Here is a 20,600-nt window from a genome sequence, read left to right as displayed (position 1 = left end):
CATGTATATCATCATGCGTTGTCCTTTGTGGTAAATGTTATGAGCAGCTCGTCACATAGGCGTCACTTGGCCCTTTTTAGGGGGCTTCAGCCAAGCCTGTCCCATTTCTCATTTTAAGTTTCAGAAGGGTGATTGCGAGCACCCTCTTTGCGGTGATATGCTCCCTCGATGCTCACTTTTTTCTGAGCCCCGCACTGAAGCGAACTCCGAAGTACACTATTGCCCGACAGTCAAATGAGCATTATGTCACGAAAGTGCGGACTCAAATGAAGACCGTGAGTGTTTAGGGTGCCATTTGAGACAGTTCCAGTGTACCTGTAGATGCCCTAAACAAATAGCACTAACAGAATATTAGAAATGCATATCAAATGAGAGCATTTTTCTGCCACCACAATTTCAATATGCGTACCTATTTGGTCACTTCCCTGGTTAATTTCTGTCCCTGCCCCCATGTTCTTTGGTTGCATAATACCATGCAACTAAAAAAAAGAGAGAAAGCAAGTATATAACCCTGTATATATAAAACATGAATACAGTTGAATAACTGGTATAGTAAAGTTAATCTTTATATTATTTTATTTTTTATTTTATTTTATTTGTGATGAACATGATAAAATAACATGTAGGCCTAAGGCCTAGTTCTAGATAGCTAGAAAAAAATGTATGGCAAAACCTTGAATTGAAAAAAAAATATGCAGCATTCTAACAGATGCCTTTAGAAGTAATATAGCTCCTGAAATACTTTTCTGTAATCATACCATTTTAATGACCAGTTAAAACTGGTCTTGTATTACCAATTGTCTTGTCTTTCATATTTTTAGGAACAAATTAAGTAGAGTGAGCAATAAAATCAGGTGATCTGATAGCAAGTTTCTCATATGTAGACTGTTTCCAGAATTTTCACCAATATGAGAAGAAAATCCAGGCCTAAATATGATCTAAAATCGAACAGGTAGATTTTTATTTTATTTGGTATTTTGTTGTAAATCTGGCGATTTCATAAAAGTGAGTTTGGTTTTAAAACTGTACTTTGTCTCCATCTGCTGGTTATGTTAGGAAATTCAAGGAAAACGTTTGGATTAAAGACAGAACGAACGACTAGCTACCGCATGTTGTCGGTTAACAATCGTCAGTGATCAATCAATGATTCGATGCTCGTTTGAGAGGTTTGTCTTATCATTATTTCTTTCTTTCTTTCTTTCTTTCTTTCTTTCTTTCTTTCTTTCTTTCTTTCTTTCTTTCTTTCTTTCTTTCTTTCTTTCTTTCTTTCTTTCTTTCTTTCTTTCTTTCTTTCACCTTCTTTTTACACTCCACATGAAATCACGTCCAAATGCTTTTTGAGATTTCACAATCCTGAAAGCCCGCCCCGCTCAGCAACTTCTTGTAGCCCACTTAACGTCATAAAGTGAAAGTAGCTAGACTATATCTCCAACTCTTCAGTCTCAGCAAGCTGTAAGTACACTTTCATTAATTCACGAACTCTGGGGAGTAAAGGACAACTCTTAGTCAGACTTATCAAGATGTGGACATAGAAATGTTGAGGATATAAATTAAATATATATTATTTTGCTATAGATATTTGTTTTTATACTTACAGTAGAAATGAATGTATTATTTAAATTTAATCAATTAATCTCAGTTCATATATTCTTATCCTGAGTATACTCAATAATGTGTATAATGTAATAGAACATGTATGGATGATATTAGGCACACTCTCCTCAATACTTCTATTCTGGAGCTGAATTCAAAGTGAATTGAAAGTGCTAAATCAAAACCAGCACAAAGCAATAACTGCCAAGAGTAGCCTTGGAGTAGCCTAAGTCTTGCGCAACAGTGACATCATATGAAGTTCTTCTCACCAAGTTCCCAAGAAAAAAACTGGGACAAAACGGCTGCTTTCTTGTGAGCAGCTGCCTGAAACATAAAAAAAAACATCATAAAAAAAACAGCATCAACTACATGTAACCAAGTTAGCTTAAGAACACAAGCATTTCCTGTTCATTTTAAATAGCTTGCAGAAAACAACTTGTAACTGATTGTAACTTTCCACATTTCTAGATTAAAATGAGAGATAAAAAATCAAGTTGTAAAGAAATCCATATTTGTTTTGTACCTTTATACTATTAAAATATACCTTTAATAGTTATGATTTTATTTCTCCAGAATGTGTTGTATCTTGTAAAAACACGAAATGACAGCTATCGAGACAACGAGACGTCGCAGAACAATGGGTCTCTTTAACAATATCAAGGTAAGATTCAAAATGTAAATATCCCTAATTACATACAAATATGACTTCTAAAATAAAGGTGTCCAGTGACACAAGTTGCCCCACCTTAGGAAAAGATAATATTAACCAGACCAATATGATTTAAAGGGATAGTTCACCCAAAATTTTTTATTCTGTCAGTAGTTACTCACCCTCATGTTGTTCCAACCCCGTAAGACTTCTGTTCATCTTCGGAACACAAATTAAGATATTTTTGATGAAATCTGAGAGCTGTCTCACTCCTTCATAGGCTGCAAGGTAATTTCATCTGCCAGCCCAGAAAAGTTAGTAAAGACATTGTTAAAATAGTCCAAGTGACTACAGTGGCTCAACCTTAAGTTTATCAAGCGACGAGAATACCTTTTGTGCGCAAAAAATCCCAAAAATAACGACTTTATTTTCTTCTGTGTGGGCCTCTGAGTGAGTTCACGAGAGCGTCACGATGCATGCGCGAGAACTGAGAAGACGCAGATGGGTCTCGATGTACTATTTAAAATGGTTCTAAATTGTGCATTTCCTGGATGTCTGAATCGTGAGAAACCAACGAGAAAACGTAAAAGTGCCTTACCATTTCATCAAAAATATCTTAATTTGTGTTCCGAAGATGAACGGGGTTGGAACAACATGAGGGTGAGTAATTACCGACAGAATTACATTTTTTGGGTGAACTAACCCTTTAAAGTCCAACTGAAATCAAAATTGACCCTATTTACTTTGTTAGCGCATATTACTAGTCTTGTGGTGAAAAATGTATCCGTGCAAGTTAATACACAGAAAAAAATTGTTTGCCGTGGTAATCTTTAATCAAAATCTGAAAAGTTACTTCCGGTCTGGAATGGCGTTCCCTCTCTGATGATGTAGGTTTGACGGCTTGGATTGGGAAACGCTTAACCACTCCCCTCAAACCGTTAGTCTGCTATGAGCAGAGATGGAGAGGAGGAGCGCTAGAGTAAAACCCTGCCCTCTGTTCAATATTCCGTTTCACTGGGAAATACGTCACAACACTGGAGAAAAGTCATTTGCAACTTCCGGTTCACGCAGACTTTAAAGGAAAAAAAAGGTTACAGCTTAGTCTACCCACTGACACATCTTTTGATAACCATATTTAACATATGATATTTTATTCATGAAGAAAACAGCACACTCTAAAAGTGCGGTCAAATTAGCATAATTTCAGTGAAATTTGGCAGGCAAAAACGTCCGTTGTCTAATGACTATCAACAATAGTTTAGCGATGTATGAAGCACAGCTCACACTGTCAAACCAAGCAGCTTTCTGTTGGTCAGTGCGGCAAAATCGATTTAATTATTTTAGTTTCTTAGTTACTTTGATGGAAAGTAATGCCTTATCTTGTTTGCACGTATATTTACGCTTGTACATTAGATGGTGCAGCTCAAGTCAAGTCAAGTCACCTTCACTTTAATAGCGCTTTTTACAATACAGATTGTTTCAAAGCAGCTTTACAGTGATAATAGGAAATTATAAAAAATATGAATTATGAAATTATTAGAAAAGGCAGGCTGCCCTTCATCTGTATTCCCTTGTTGTACAGCCTACCGAAGTTAATGAAAAGTTTATGATAATAATTAGGGGTGTAACGGTTCACAAAATTCACGGTTCGGTTCGATACGATACACTTGTGTCACGGTTCGGTACGGTTCGGTTCGGTACGTTTTCCATAGGCTACAGCAAAAATAAATAAATGCCAGAGAAATTTCCTTGAATTTTTTTTTTTTTATTATTATTATTTTATTTAATGAAACTAACATCATAAAGTATGATTTATTTATTTTTATTTATTTATTTTTTGCTTTTTTTACTGAGCAATAATGGAGCTATACTTGACTCTTCTTAAGAGCATAAAACAAAACAGCTCCTTGGACAAAATGAAATGTAATATTGTAGTAGTAGGCTAGTTAAACAAAGGTTTATTTTAGTTCAGATTAACATTTGAGGGCAGCAATTGTATTCATAATGTCAAAATAAAACAGACGTAATGTTACTTGAAAGCATTATAGCCCACTATTCCTGACAAACTTTCATACCTTGCAGTTAGTGTTAGGCTACTACAGCAAATCCATTCCACGGTGAATGTTGCTGATCTGTGGATACCGGCCAGTTCATTCATGGCACGATGTTTCTTCCTGGTTTCCACGTCAGCGCTGTTTGATCCGTTAATAACAGAGAAATGTGCATGTTTCTCACTAGATGATGCACAACCGACGCGCAGAAAGACGCGCAACAGTATCGTGTGGCCAGACAGCACGCCGGAATGGAATTCTCTTTCGCACTTGAACGAACAATAACACAAACCATTATGCCAAAATGTTCGTTGTTAAAGGGATAGTTCACTTTGAAATTAATTTTTGGTATGTTTTAGCTTACCTCAAGGGCATCCAAGATGTAGGTGTCTTTTTTTCCGCAGTAGTTTCAATTTTGATATTTTTAGGTCAAACCGTTCTTGTCTGTCAGTCATATAATGCAGGTCTATGGTCACGGTCTCAAAACACAAGCACAGAGTCCAAATTGAAACAATTCCCCGTCGTCCAAATTAAACAATTCCCCATCGTAAGTACACATTGATGGCCTAAGACACGAAACGAGCGGTTTGTGTGAGAAAACGAACAGTATTTATATCGTTTTTACCTCTTATACGCAGACATGTCCGAGTGATCTGATCTGACGTGTACGCAGACTGGTGCATAGATATATACACACTAGATGTCGCCTTGTCTATGGCAGTTCATTGGAACGAATGTCTTTAAGGCGACATCTAGTGTATATATCTATGCACCAGTCTGCGTACACGTCAGATCAGATCACTCGGACATGTCTGCGTATAAGAGGTAAAAACTATATATAAATACTGTTCGTTTTCTCACACAAACCGCTCGTTTCGTGTCTTAGGCCATCATTGTGTACTTACGATGGGGAATTGTTTAATTTGGACGACGGGGAATTGTTTCAATTTGGACTCTGTGCTTGTGTTTTGAGACCGTGACCATAGACCTGCATTATATGACTGACAGACAAGAACGGTTTGACCTAAAAATATCAAAATTGAAACTACTGCGGAAAAAAAGACACCTACATCTTGGATGCCCTTGAGGTAAGCTAAAACATACCAAAAATGAATTTCAAAGTGAACTATCCCTTTAAGTATCCTCATAAGAGTATAAGAGCAGTCAAATAATTAAATGAACGTAAAGGCGCAGTGCTTTCTTGCAATTGGGTCGGTTCATGTTCACATCGTAAACGAACCGTACCAGAGTTCGTTTGGAACCGTACCGAGACCACCTCTTCAGCTGGGTCTCGGTTCGATTGTTTGGTCCGCACCCGAGTTCGATTGCTGTATTCACACCTGCCCAAAAGGTCCGCACCAAGGGTGGAAACGAACTAGAGTTCGATTCAATCGAACCAAACAAGGCAGGTGTGAATACACCCTAAGTAGTGTTTTACTTTACTAGTAACTTGAAAAAAGTAATCTGATTAAGTAACTCATGCTACCTTGTGATGCATTACCCCCAACACTGGTGACAATCAATTAATTTAACATGACGCTGGGCATCTACCTGCACTGTGATATGATTTGCCAGTCTACAGGTTCGGTAGTTTGTTTCTGGAAGTGTTTTAAAAACAATGTAAACACTGTAAGAATTTCAGCAGTATTAGATATTGGAAATGTTAGATGTAGCAATGGAAGCTTCTTTTTGCAATGCGCTATTTTATTAGAGGCGTAGCTGAGTTAAGTTTCCTGACTTTACTAGTCTCCATAGATTTGGCCTGGACAATATTAATTTCCTTATATTCACTGCACATCCTTATATTGTTCTTTTTTTTTTCTTCTTCTTATGTTTATCCCATTACCAAATACTCTGAAATAGCTGTTCAACAATCAGAGTGATGATTATTAAATGGCTAGAAGTCTTATGAACTTGAACATACACAACTTGACTTTGCAAGGAGACAGCTTGACTTTACTTGAACACATAAAACAATTCAAAGATTAAAACAAAACACCTTTGCAATACATAATGACACTAACATAGCCAAAAACCTATATTGATACTTTGCGTAATGAGTCCGAAATGTTTGTGCTGTTTTTGGATTTATTTTTATGGCATATTTACAGAATGCATACCAAAGGAATTTACATTTTTATCACTTTTTTTCTTTGTGTGTCAGTTTTTTGTACTGTGTCATGGGATGCTACAGCTTGCTCAGCTCCTGGTGTCTGGTTATCTGAAGGGCTCCATAACCACTATTGAGAGACGATATGGATTTTCCAGTCAGATGTCAGGACTACTAGCAGCCTTCAATGAGGCAAGGATAAAATGTTATATTTCAATGGTGCTAACACGATATCATGGATGGCCTGAAGGCAAATACCTTCTTTTCAAGTTGTTTCTGACATCTGTTAGCACCTGGTTAGCAATTATTTCATTTTTAAAGTTACAAGTTTAGGCACAAAGTCTTAATATGAAATGGTACTGCATCTGCAAAGACTAATATTATAACTATAATTTTTAACTATTATATCAGATCATGCAATGTAAGTTTTGTTGTTTTTAAGCAAAGGTGGGGAACACGGTTCTCATCGTGTTTGTGAGTTTCTTTGGGAGTCGCGTACATCGGCCGAGATGTATTGGAATCGGAGCAATGATCGCTAGCATGGGGGTGTTCCTTATTGCACTACCTCACTTCATTGGTGGAAAGTACAAGTACACAGGCTTTAATAGCAGTGAGTAAACATTTTTCTTTTAAATTAGCCATTTTTGTAGTTAACAACTGGATGTACTTAATAACTGATTGTATTTAACCTGATTGTATTTGTTGCACAGACACCAAAGACAACAGCTCGGGTCTTTGCCAATCACAGAGCATTTCCCCTGAGGAAGAATCTAATCAGGAATGCTATACAAACAAGACTGACACTGTAGTGTATCCAATATTTCTACTGGGCCAGTTACTGCTGGGCATTGGCGGTGTCCCCATACAACCTTTTGGGATTTCCTACATAGATGATTATGCAGAAAAGAGGAGTTCACCCTTCTACCTTGGTTTGATTAAATATTGAGTTTTGTTTAATCATCAATTCCCAAAATACAGTGGTTCATTCAAGAAATAATCCAACTTTATCTTTTTTTACAGGCATACTTTTCGCAGTTACTGTGATTGGGCCGGCATTTGGCTACTTGATGTCATCTGTCCTCCTTCGTTTCTTTGTTGATTTTGAGAAGATTTCTTCAGGTGAGTCTAATATGCCATGTCTACACTTTCATAAATGTAAAGTCACATTTACACACTTTACTGCGCTTAAACGGCATGAGATGTCATTATAATTAAATACTTTAGCAACTATACTAAACATGTTTAGACGAGTACCTTTTGACAAGCTATACTGATTTTAAAAAGAAAGTTTGACCCCAAGATTAAACATCTTTAGCAGTGTTGCTTGATGTATCATAGTAAGTTTGGCTTCATGTCTCTTGTATGTGGGAAATCAATGATGAATCAGCTGTTATTTCTACTTTTCAGATAAAATACTTGAAAATGATGACCCCAGATGGGTTGGAGCTTGGTGGTTGGGATTCTTGATAGCTGCCACCCTCCTTCTCCTGACTTCTTTGCCATATCTGTTTTTCCCTAAGAAGATATCCAGAGAGGTGATGTATATCACAAATCCCAGCTTTGGCCTTTTTGATTCTGGAAATTATTTAGTAAATTCTGATATAAATCAGATGAATGTGAGTGTTTCTGCTGTAATTTAAGATTCTGGCTTTGTTCCTGAAGCCGACTAGGGTCTCACAGAATATGTGTATATAAAAAAAAAACTACAAACAAGGAAAGAAACTTGAGTACAAATGGAGCTTGTCTCAGCCTGTTCTTGCCCCTCTTGCTCAACATGCTAACCTCGCATAAAACACAAAGTGTGTGTTCAACAGGAATGTTCTTGCACTAAATGTTCTTTTTCTGAACTCTGTAAATGAGCATGTTCTAATATTGGAAGCAAAATCTCAAATTTTTAAATATTGATAAACAGGCTTCATAAAATCCTAAACAGGTTAAGATGGTTTGCTGGTGTAAACCAGTTTGCAGTATGTGCATCGCTACTTCATATTCCAGAGTTTTTCACTACAGTCTTGATCATATCAGTTGGTATTTCAAAAACAAATTTAGATTTCAATCTCCTCAGGAAATCGAAGAAACTCCTGCAGAGCCATCAACAGAGAAAATTATGGAAGACAAGAAGCCTGGAACTGACACGATGGAAGAGGTTTCTCTCACTGAGTTCCTAAAAAGTGTGTTTGCCATTTTACCTGTCAGCGATTTTATCAGTCACAAATTAAGTACTTCCAAGTTCAAATAACAAAAATCAACCGGGGGAAATGAATTTGCGCTTGCTGGTAATGTTGTTTATTTGCATGCTGTCTGCATTGTTTTAACAGCCAGTTCAGAGATAATTCCATAAACTCACCCACAAAATCTCATCATATTCAGCATCTGGTCAAACTGGATTCTAAGTGGTTAGTGAGTAAGATACAGGTTTATGGCCTACTTTAGAACATTTGTAATGCTGCTCATGCAAAGAAACTTTATGCTACGCACTTTGACCTACTTATTCAGAACCAGATGTTAGAAGCCAAATAATGACTTGGTTGTCTCAACTACTGTAACACTTTATTTTTATGGTCCCTGTTGAACATTCTGTTGATAAGTAACTTTGCAACTACACGTCAACTAACTCTCATTAGAGCATTAGTTGACTGTCTGCTTAATATCTGCTAAATTTTTATTGTGATGGTCCCATTACAGACATTATACTGACTATAAGTAACTTTGTAAGTACATGTCAACTTATTCCAACCCTACCAGTCTACAGTACTAATACTCTAGTGACACTCTAATGAGTGTTAGTAGACATGTAGGTGTAACGTTACTTATAGTCAACAGAATGTGTTTAAGAGACCATCAAGTGAAACCTCAACTACAAATTAATAATTAAAATGTTCTGTTCCTGTAATAATTGTATATCATGAACGTAGCACATTTGTTCTCAATGTGTGGGCTGCACAAGAAAAAAAAAAATTCCCATATGTTTTGTTGTTAAAAGTTGTGCGTCCAATCAAACTCTCCTGGTAATATTAATACTGTAATTTTAGTGTTTGAATTTTAAGGAGATTTCTGTAGGATAAATTATGCTGACTTGATGTCCAATGTAAAATATAGGTTCTAAAACAAAGCCAACTCACAACCACTGACTTATCAAAATATTAAAGATCCTTGGATACTGTTTTCATGAAACCATGATGTTTCATTAATCTACCAAAATATAACGTTCTTGTCTTCATGGATGTTCTTTTTGTGCTTTAATGTAGAAATGTTCTTCAGATACTTTCAAATAGTTTGGTGTCTCTTATCTTTCCTCAGGCTTCCCCAAAATCATCAGGAGGACTCTGCGGAACCCAATTTATTTGTTAGTAGTGTTGGCTCAGGTGAATCTTGCTGCCATGGTTGCGGGACTTGCCACTTTCATGGGCAAATTCGTAGAGAAGCAGTTTGCACAAACTGCCTCCTTTTCTAATATTATGATGGGTAAGTTATTGAAAGAAATTAAGCACGCCTTTTTTTAAGGTGTTCACGCAAGAAAAAATATTTTGCTCCACCCAAAACCATATATCAATATGTGGTGTGTGTTTGAGGCCAGTGAAAGCATATCGTATTGTTCAAAGGTACAAATTACTCATTCAAAATCTTTACTGCTACTAATCCACACACAATACAGTATGTCACTCTAACAAATTCTGATTCAAAGGCAAAGTCCAGGGAAATAAGCAAGGGAAGATTGAAACTTTTTGTCTGAGAGTAACATCTTTCACTATTTATTGTTCAATGGGATTAATAATGGAATGTATTGTACCTTAGTGCAGGGTTTTTCAACCTGTACCATACCAGGGACCCACCTAAACTCTCAGTCAACCCTGAAGCATTAAATAGAGAAAAACATTAACAAATATTACTCCCTTACGTGCATGCCACATAATAAATATATTATAATATTTTAAAAGAAAATATTTTATACATAAAATGTTTTATACATCTGTTTGTTTGTTTTTCTTTCTTTTTTTTTCCACAGGTGGCATAAATATTCCTTCAGCCATGTTAGGCATAATGGCTGGAGGGGTTATACTACGCAAGTTGGGTCTGAATGTCAGGTCCTCAGCAGCGCTGTGTACGGTAGCAGTTTTCGTTAGTTTTATGTTTGCAATTCCTCTTCTCTTCATTGGCTGCCCCACACAAAACATTTCTGGAATCAATGTGTGAGTTGTGTTTGGTCCTTACATGCTTTAAACATTATGCATTTGTTTAGTGCTATTATGCCATAACTGAATTTTGGCCAAATATGAATCTGACCCCACAGTCTGTATGAAAGAGAAATCAGAGCAATGCCTTCAGCATTCATATTACAGCTCTGAACGCTTACTATATATTGCCAACAATGGTCTATTTCTGTTTTTATTTCTCCTAAGGAAACATAGTAAATATTTATTAGATAAGGTTGATACTTTAGTCAAATGTGATAGAACCCTAGCTACGAATAAAGTAGAAAACTATTGAGCAATAGAGTTTTCCTCTACATTTTCTTATTGCATATATATATGAACAAAGATATTTGATTAGCTGTTGCCAGAGTCTAAGTGATTAAGCCCTGTGATTCTAGTTTAAATAGCGTGACTTCAGCATCTTTATCTGTGTAAACCCTCTGACTGCTGTTTGCCATTACAAAGTTCTGCATTGCAGGCTGAAATCTGCTCTGTCACTTTCTCATACATTCCTTAATGGATTTACAGCAGTATTTTTTTTTCTTCATGTGCAAATGTTAATGCTCTTCAAATGCGTAACATCCTGTGGCAAGGCACCCTGTTAAATCCATTATATTTTTGCTTTATTTTGCTTCCTTTTTTCCCCAGATTTGACTCTAAGCAGTGCAGCAATGCATGTTCCTGTTCTGAAGAAGCCTTCAATCCCGTGTGTGGCTCAAACGGAGTGGAGTTTCTCTCTCCCTGTCATGCGGGATGTAAGATAGTATTATACAATACAACTAAAGTTTTGGTAAGTTGTTTTTACTTCCATTACTGGAACTGCGGGGGGAGCTCTGAAAAAACAGTGCATGGCCTGAACTCATTTAAGGAAGTGAAATAGTTTTAGTAATAAATTACTGAACCCAATGGAGGTTTAACATGATCCCCAAAAAAGAACATTCTGTCGTCATTTACATTTACACTCATTTCGTTACAAACCTGTATGCTTTTTCTTCTTCTCTGGAACACATTATAAATGCCACTGACAGGACCACATATGTCATTATGGGAGTGAATTACAACCAAAATAAGGGTTAAGAATTAGGAGGAACTATTTAAAGTAGTAGTAGTAGTAGTATCTTTTATTTCAGACTCATGGTCCATCCATAAAAACATTTTTTTTTTAAATAAAAAACAAGATAATACAAATACAAAAGAAAAAACAACACGAAATACACAACACAAAGTTACAAATGACTCGTTTTTAAAAGACACTTATACCAGTGTTCCCAAAACTGAGACATGCAGCGTGTGGCACTGTACCTAACATTCACCCGCACCACAACAACTTGATTTACAGAATCATTCAGCCGACAAATGAACCTGAACATCGCTTTTCGCAGAACAGACTGCATTGTATCCACTCTGGTGCTCACAAACAACTCACTCGCACAAGTTGATCTGGGCTTTTTTAGTAACATCCTCAGAGCGTCATTGAATGCTACTTGCAATTTCTGAAGACTAGCTTTTTTATAGTTCAGCCACAGATGTGCAGTGTACAAAGGCGAACAGTATGCTTTAAATAGGGTCAACTTGACTCCAGGAATGCAGCACCCAAATTTGCGTACCAGAACATTTGCCCGCACATACAGCATACGGCACTGACGATTAATGTCATCGTCATCTGTAAGCTGATCTGTAATTAGATGACCAAGATATTTCACTTTACTGCAGATATTAAGAACATTACCTGCGAGCCTAAAAACAGGAAAGGTTAAATGTCTGTCTTCTGCGGTTCTGCATATCATGATAACACTTTTGGAATCATTGTACCTTACATCATGTTCTTCCCCAAACACAGAGCATATGCTAAGAAGATGCTGCAGTCCAGCTGAGCTCGGGCTAAAAATCACACAATCATCTGCATACATAAGATGGTTCATCACTGTACTGCCCGAGTTTTACCTCGGTTTAGATTATATGATAAATCATTCATGTAAAAATGGAATAAAATGGGGGATAAGATGCTCCCTTGTCTTACTCCATTACTAATATGAAAAGGAGCCGACATACAGCTGTCCCATTTCACTTGCATGGTCTGTTGGGCATACCAATATGATAGGATTCTAACAATGTATTTAGGGACTCCTGCTGCATCCAATTTTTTTAATAATTTCCAATGATTCACCTGGTCGAATGCCTTAGATGCATCATAAAAACATATAAAAACAGTTGAGTTTCTTCTCTTATAGTTGCTTAATAGTTCCTTCAGGACATATATGCGCATATCCGTACCATGCTTTGGTTTAAAACCAAATTGATTATCTGCAGATATAATTAATTCATTGATCCTCTCAAGGAGAATTAATTCCACAACTTTTGATAATATATTAGCTAGGGCGATGGGTCTATAGTTGTCTGAGGAACCCACTTTTCCTGCTTTATCCTTAATCACAGGAGTCAGCATCACAGACATCATTGAGTCTGGAAGAAAGCCATGGATCATGAAGGCAGTAAAGCCTAGTGCAAGAAGTGTATACAGCCTTGTGCTTGCATTAAAGGTTTTAAATGTTCAAAAAGAATGATGTGTAAAACGTAGGAGTGAATGTATCTGAAGTTGATGCCATACAGGAGGTTTCCTATATATTAGAATCAAAAACATGTCATGAAACCATAAAAGAAAAGGTAGATTGGGACACTTTTTGCCATTTGAGATGAATATTACATAATTTTCATCAACCAAAATTATTGTAGCATCAGTCAGTCAGTCAGTCAGTCTGTTATCTGAGCTCCATACACACACACACAAAACATTCCCAGACCTACAACACTTTAAACATTTAGACAGGCCAAACCAACCAATTGCTCAATGTACCAAGACCATTACTTGTTTTAAATGCACACCGACAGCTCTGTTGGAAGTGAACGTAGAACACGCCGGCAGACTGCAGTGATGAGGATGCAGATACATTACTATAAACAACACAGTGGGGAAATAACTGTCTCAGCCTTCCGAAAACATGATCAGCAACCTCTATACAAGTTGAGTAACAGCCTCTGCCCACTGAGAAAATAGATCCACAATAAAAATAACATGGTAGCAGCCAGAAAAAGGGACAGTGTTTATGTAGGAATATGTGTCCAGATCATAATTGGATGGTCATTAGTCAAGTCAAGTCAAGTCATGTCACCTTCATTTATATAGCGCTTTTAACAATATAGATTGTTTCAAAGCAGCTTTACAGTGATAATAGGAAATTAAAGTAACAGAGATTGTTTTGGCTTTAAAGCAGCACTAGAATAAAGTTATTGTCCAGCTAAAGTTAGTTTTGACTGATTCACTTCCGTCGCAACGATCATTAGTTATTAACTTAGGGGCCGCTAACACGACACCGTTCTAACAGAAAACCCTTAAGTTCTCTCTGCGCAGACTTTAAAAACGTGAATCTGTGAGAACGCTGATGGCGTGCTCATGTACGTGTTAAGTCTAAAGGTATGCGCGTTTGAATATGTATGTGTGCAGGCGTTTAGTCCTTCTCTACAAACCAACCCTCAACAAACTACTTGTCTGCCCGAATCTGTGAGAACGCTGATGGCGTGCTCATGCATATTACGTGTTAAGTCTAAAGGTATGCGCGTTTGAATATATATGTGTGCAGGCGTTTAGTCCTTCTCTACAAACCAACCCTCAACAAACTACTTGTCTGCCCTTAAAATTTATAACACAGAATTTGTATCGCTTCCGCGTAGCCATGCGAACCGGAATCATCCCGACAACGTTTTAGGTAAGGGGAAGGGAAGGAGGCCTTCACAGGGGAGAGACTAGTTGACACTTCAGGACTGCGTTGTCGTCGTGTCCAGGCGCAGGTCCTTCATCAGATCTGGATACAGCCTGGATCCGGCGGACTGCGGTAATCCTCGGGATAAACAGAGAGACTAATATTAGCGTAGACGCCATTAGACTATTTAGGTATTTTGCTTTTGGAAAACACAGAAGAATCCTTAAACAATCTACCTCTGTGTCTCAAAAATATCATGTTTGTATCAAATTGTTGGACATTTTCTATCTGTAAAATGTTTACTTAAGAGTGTGTGTGGCAAAGAGTTTCATGACTTATCTTTTCAAATAAAATGAAAAAGCCCAAACACTTCCTGCATACTTTCTCCTTTTAATTGCTCTCAAAACAAACAAAGTTTCCTCCTGATATCTCACAAGCCTGATTATAGGCTTTAGGTAAATGTTTGATAGTGTTGCTGGATTTATAGGTTGAGACATCTGTGTCACATTTATAATGCAGCAGAAACAAAGCTGCTTGTTTGTTACTTTATGACTTTACTAACTAACTTTGTTCCAAAGTTCCCTGCAAATATGAGAATAACAGCAATGGTTACAATAGTTCTAAATCAATGGCATCAGTAAAACTAAAAAATTTCACTTTTCAGTATCTGCCATTGAATCTTCTAATATCTCCCACAGAACTACACAGATTGTGGATGTGTGGCATTAACTGGTCCTCCAGGCTTTGCGTCACCAGGACCATGTGAAAATAGTTGTATTAATCGCCTAATTCCCTTCATGATCCTGTCCTCCATCACATGCTTTGTGGCTTCACTTTCACATACTACATCCTTTATGATGATCCTCAGGTATTTCCCTTTATTTTCAGTGTAAAGCATGTAAATATGATCTGTATTGAACGTTAACATCTAGCATCACTTTGTTGAAATATTTGCATATTTAAAAAAGAGGAGAATCTTCATTATTATTTAAAAAAAGGGTTGAAAAATAAGATTTACCTATATGCATCATGAATATCTGACAAAGACATAGTGAGATAAAATGTCTAAAAATCCAAAACATTTTTGTTGACATATCAGTGGTGTGTTACAAAAAATATAAGGACAATTACTTAAAACTATTTAAAATATGAGAATCAGGTCTGACTTTCCAAAATTGTTAAGTTATAGCATTGTACTGATATGTTTTATATTGTTTTATATGTATGTTTAAGTATAATATGTTGTCTTCATGAAGTATTGCAATATGGTCTTAATACAGGTGGTTTTAGGTGTAGTGAGTGATAATATCATGTCATTTATGTGAAGGAACATCAATGGAATTAATGTTGCTACTTTAAAAATGAATGGCAACATACATGGTGGCACATGTTTTGTTTGAAAGGAAGAGTGACGAAGTGAACTCGCTTAACAGGTTGTAGCTTGTTGTAGTGCAACACTTGCGTAGTTGCTACCTACAGGCTACAGCATACAAAAAAAAAAAAAAATTTATAAAGCTAGTAATGCTTTTATTGAAATTCTATTAGAGCAATGAACTCCATTTGCAATTTATAAACATTCTTTCCTTTAGTGCCAGAATTATGCATGAAATCAAAATTGAAATTCACATTAACTGAAGTCTTTTTTTTTTTCATTGCAAAAAAAAACTGTAAGAATAGTGTCAGTTTCTAAAATACAGAATCGTTTCAATTAAAATGAAGTTACTTAATCAAAACTCTGTTTGACCTTTTAATCTCTGCAATGACTAATGTGTTCATTTATTTTGTTTTTTTAAAGGCAGATACATTGCTCATTTATCATGCACCTCTGCCCTTCAGCTATAATACGTCATAGTATCATTCTAGCATAGTGAAAAACCTGCCTGTGCAGGCCCTGCCAGCATCACGAAAAACTGCCATCAGCGTTTTGACATAGACTTCAGGCTCTTTAACAGCCCTTACTTTCAGAAAAATCCTCAATGAATATGTTAAAGAAGATTTCAAATAGCTCATACTCTGGCATTCATGAAATGGAAGTGACGTCATATTCATATGCAAAATGTTGTAAAATTATGTATAAACTGATGGGTTACACTTTAATTCAGTAGTCCACTTTAGACATACTACTAACTCTAAGTAACTTGCAACTACATGTCAACTTACTCCCGTCAACTTACTCTCATTAATTGGTTACTACATGTCAACTAACTCTCTTTAGAGTATTAGTAGACTGTTAGGTTAGGTTTGGGAAAATTACAACAGCTCCCCCAACCTAGAACCCATCTGGAGAAGTTTGAAGTAGGGAGCCAAAGGAAAGGGCAGATTCCGACACATGACTATATCATACCGCCTGTCTAGAAGATTAACCTATCTGGGCCTTGGGCCTAGGGTAAGGAACATGAGAGTTAAAGAGGTGTACAGCCATTAGGAATTATTACTGTGTCTTTTTGCAAAAAGGCCATTTGCCTGGTTTTACATCGCAGACTATTTGAGGGATTCTGTAACCACTCTAGAGGTTAGACCCAGATGTTTTTGTTCAAACACTGTTTAGTCCCACTCAGATCTTGCGGCCATATTTACTAAACAGGACAAACTAGCGTGGGAGCGCAATTCCAAAAAAGCACAGATGGGAGTGGAATGTTCTGCATGTAATCTACTAACAACCCACAAATGAAAGAACACAGATGCAGCACAAATTAGCGTCTGGTTTAAGACATGCTTTTTTTGGGTGGTAAATAATGGCGCAAATACCAGTAAATTAAAGGAAAACTGCATATGCAATAAAGTCAGCCGCAAAAATAACCCTGCCGATGCCTTTTCAATGCAAATTTTTCACTGCATGTCTTTAGTTAAACCTGACAGTAGTTTTTTTACTGCTAAAAAAGGGTTTGCACTGGCGCAAGCTGTTAGTAAATCTTGGAGATCAAAGGACTCAATGACAATTAGTCTTACAATGCTAAATTGCAATCCGTATGGGGGTGGTTGTAATTCTTAGTAGAATAAATGTATGTACTAGCAAAGTTGCTTATAGTCAATATAAATGATGTTTCATTAACAAGGTTCGGGAGGAGCTTGTTCAGATAATCTATCCAATCAACCCGTCATCAGCAATTACCACGTCTATCCACATGGGAGGAAGCTACTACCACAGCCAGGATGTTCAGGGGGAGTACTCTGGGTTCGGGCCAAATACCGAGTTCAGAGCCCTCTCCTCGGATAGCATGCAAAATACATACACCTTTTATTTTATCTGACTTATTTGTAAGTGTGAACTCGTGAATGTCCATTGGGGGACCATCAAAATAAAGTGTTGGCAGATATTAAGCAGACAGTCTACTAATACTGACTACTAGAATTTCTAAAGTGGACTATTGAAATAAAGTGTTATTAACTGATGTTTTGACTAAATATGGTTTGTTGGCTTTTGTTCAGGACTGTGACTCCAGAAGACAAGTCTTTTGCCTTGGGAATTCAGTTCATGCTGTTTAGAGTGCTCGGTAAGCAAGAAAAGTCAATCATGCAGAACGGACATGTCATATTTTTTGTTACGGCCAAAACCTAATAAGAGGCTTTGAGAGTTTAAGTGAACAAAAGCAACAAGTAGTAATCAGAGCCTTGGTGCAGCAGTTCACAGGTGTGTTAAGCTATTGTGCTTATGAAGTAAATACAGGTTTAAGTCTGGACTGCACACACACTATCTACTATGATAACATAAAAAGTGAGGTTTTTCGACATACATTTTTTATGGGCATATTCAGACCTGCCCTGTTTAGCTTAGTGTTATCTGTCTTTGTTTATATAACAAGTTTTCCCAGTATTGTGAAAGTTGCAGTGATATCTTTAAAAAACAGGAAGAGGTGTGTTAAGACAATATTTTCGTTTTTTAGTCATGAATGTGTGTATGGTAAAGATTGTCACAGTGATTATATTTAGATTTTTTATTATACTGTTCTATTAATTGCAATTATATATTTACAATTAACTTTTATTTCCTGACAGCATTTCTCCCAGCACCAGTATTGTATGGCCGCGCAATCGATACCGCATGCATTAAGTGGGGAAAGAAATGCAATAAGACAACATCATGTCAGTACTACAATTTAGACCTTTTCAGACACAGGTAAAATTTACAATTACACTGCTATGAAAATTAATGAGCCTGATACTGTAGTTATTAGTATGGCTTTTATTTTATATTTATTTATTTATATATATATATATATATATATATATATATATATATATATATATATATATATATACTTTACCATACTTTAAAAAAAAAAAACAGCTTTGTTGGTTTTAACTGGTTTGCGCTGGTCTATCTAGGCTCCCAGTCTGGCTGAGGCTGGACAATTGTCTATCTGCCTGTTTGTGCCCCAAACCCCTCTAATACCATTAAACTAGACCAGACTTATTCGGTTAATAACATCACACCAACTTAGGTTGTTTTTTTTAGCAAGGTAAACTTACAATTGTTAATACTTTTTGGTTCACAGATTCCTGGGACTCCAGATATTCTTTATATTCGGTGGCTTCGTCTGCTTCCTCCTGTCTTTTATTGTGCTTCGGAGGATAAAATCAACCCAGAAACAGAATGAGAAAATGAACAACCAGGTCAAAAGTGAAAGTTCCCAAGAAATGAAAGATGCCAAACAGATGGTTAGCAACTCAAGTGGACGCTGCAACACACAAATGGTCATTAGAGAGTAAAGACAGAAGGTGAATACCGAAGAAATGTGGAGATTCTCAGATTGCCATAATGCAACTACTCAAACAGGCCAAGTTTCTGACACAGGACGACACCAGACTGTGAACACAGTAATTTCTACAAACAGCTGTCATCAATCATAATAATAATGATAGGAAACAAAGTCCACTTTAAAACACGTTATTGTTTCTGTATTATCTCTGGCAGTAAGCCTAAAATATTTTCCTTGCTTTTCCTTTGAGTTTATATATTTTGTTTGTAAGCACTCAGTTGTACTTTACACATTTTATATGCTAACAATGTTAAAATCTGAGTAGTGTAATATGAACTCATTACTTAATGTAGACAAAGAGCCAAGTATGTCTATATATAAGAAGAAAAAAATTTTGTGGTGCTTTTTTCTTCTACTGTGATGCATTTATAACAAGCTCTTTGGTCATTTTTGACCATTATCACATTTTGTTTTTGGCACAATTTATGTAAAATGTGCTATATTTGTTTTTGTTTTATATATATATTATTTGTATACTATCATACAGTCACATGATCATATATGGGATATACCTTCACATAAATATACTGTACATGTGTTTAATCAAGTTTTTATATCATTTTTATACGTTACTATACACTATAAGGCTGAAATGAAAATACACATTTCAAATTTCACAAATGGCTTGTGTAATGTGTTCTAACTGAATTAAAATACTGTTTCTCTGCTCCACCAGTATAGATCTACAATGGGTAGTTTTATATATGATATTTGTGATGCAGAAGCATGTCCATGTTTGTTGGCAGTAGCAAGTCCCTGTGCAATAAGCAATAAGCAACAACAACAGAAATAATCAACAGCAGCAGTGTAGCAGCTCTGCCAAAACAAAATACATTAACATTGTCTTATCCATTACCATGCTAAAAATCTTCATCCAGTTGGTACAATTCGAAACAAAGGGGTTTATGTGTTTGGTTATGACCCTTTTGAAAGATTTTTTATTAATTTTTTTGCTGGATTTTCCTTTAGCTTTTCTGCATTACATGCCACATACATTGATCGGCCACAAAATGTATTTATGTTGACCATTCCTGAACAAGTTTTGCAGTTGTCACGCATCTGTGGCTGTAGAACGCGCATGACGAAGAAGATGATTTGAAATACAGTCTTCGAATGAAGTAGCAAACTCAAATGTGTGTCACAAACACGTTCAACACAAACAATAACCGACAAGGACTGAACAGAACAGGGAGTATAAATGCACATAGCAAATGTGGACACTAAGCAGGTACAGCTAGACATAGATAAACCAATCAGACACCATAGTAACTAACGACTAATACAGACAGTGACAGAAACTGAACTAAACAGAACATAACCGTTACAGCAGTGTGGCAGGGTGCATTATCCTGCTTAGTGTTGAGTGAAACTAATTACCTACAAACCACTGGTATAAACTAGAACAATTCTATATAAAACAATAGTGGGTTTAACATCTAAATGTATTGTCTGATGTTAAAAAGTATGTTTATTATGTAACCTTCTC

The 20,600-nt window shown here is 36.4% G+C and overlaps 1 protein-coding gene across 2 annotated transcripts; it reads left to right on the top strand.

Moving 5' to 3' along the window:
- Positions 1 to 1,132: 1,132 nt before the first annotated feature.
- On the top strand, positions 1,133 to 19,789 carry slco2b1 (solute carrier organic anion transporter family, member 2B1). 2 transcript variants are annotated; one of them, XM_082140681.1, is made up of 16 exons: positions 1,258 to 1,452; positions 2,167 to 2,254; positions 6,458 to 6,595; positions 6,851 to 7,013; positions 7,114 to 7,332; positions 7,424 to 7,522; positions 7,811 to 7,938; positions 8,469 to 8,574; positions 9,704 to 9,868; positions 10,410 to 10,593; positions 11,245 to 11,386; positions 15,053 to 15,222; positions 17,784 to 17,848; positions 18,351 to 18,471; positions 18,851 to 19,090; positions 19,421 to 19,789. In XM_082140681.1, exons 2-15 carry the CDS (start codon positions 2,195 to 2,197, stop codon positions 19,062 to 19,064), a joined length of 1,974 nt encoding a protein of 657 aa, XP_081996807.1. In that variant the 5' UTR covers positions 1,258 to 1,452; positions 2,167 to 2,194; the 3' UTR covers positions 19,065 to 19,090; positions 19,421 to 19,789. The 2 variants fall into 2 exon arrangements, with proteins under 2 accessions (XP_081996806.1, XP_081996807.1); XM_082140680.1 differs by lacking the exon at positions 1,258 to 1,452 and adding an exon at positions 1,133 to 1,166 and having other exon boundaries at positions 18,851 to 19,789.
- The last annotated feature ends 811 nt before the right edge of the window (positions 19,790 to 20,600 follow it).

The sequence above is a fragment of the Leuciscus leuciscus genome, assembly GCF_965113295.1.
Source record: "Leuciscus leuciscus genome assembly, chromosome: 16".
Classification (NCBI taxonomy): Eukaryota; Metazoa; Chordata; class Actinopteri; order Cypriniformes; family Leuciscidae; genus Leuciscus; species Leuciscus leuciscus.
Note: the sequence above shows the minus strand (reverse complement) of the source record. Positions and strands in the feature narration are given on the sequence as shown.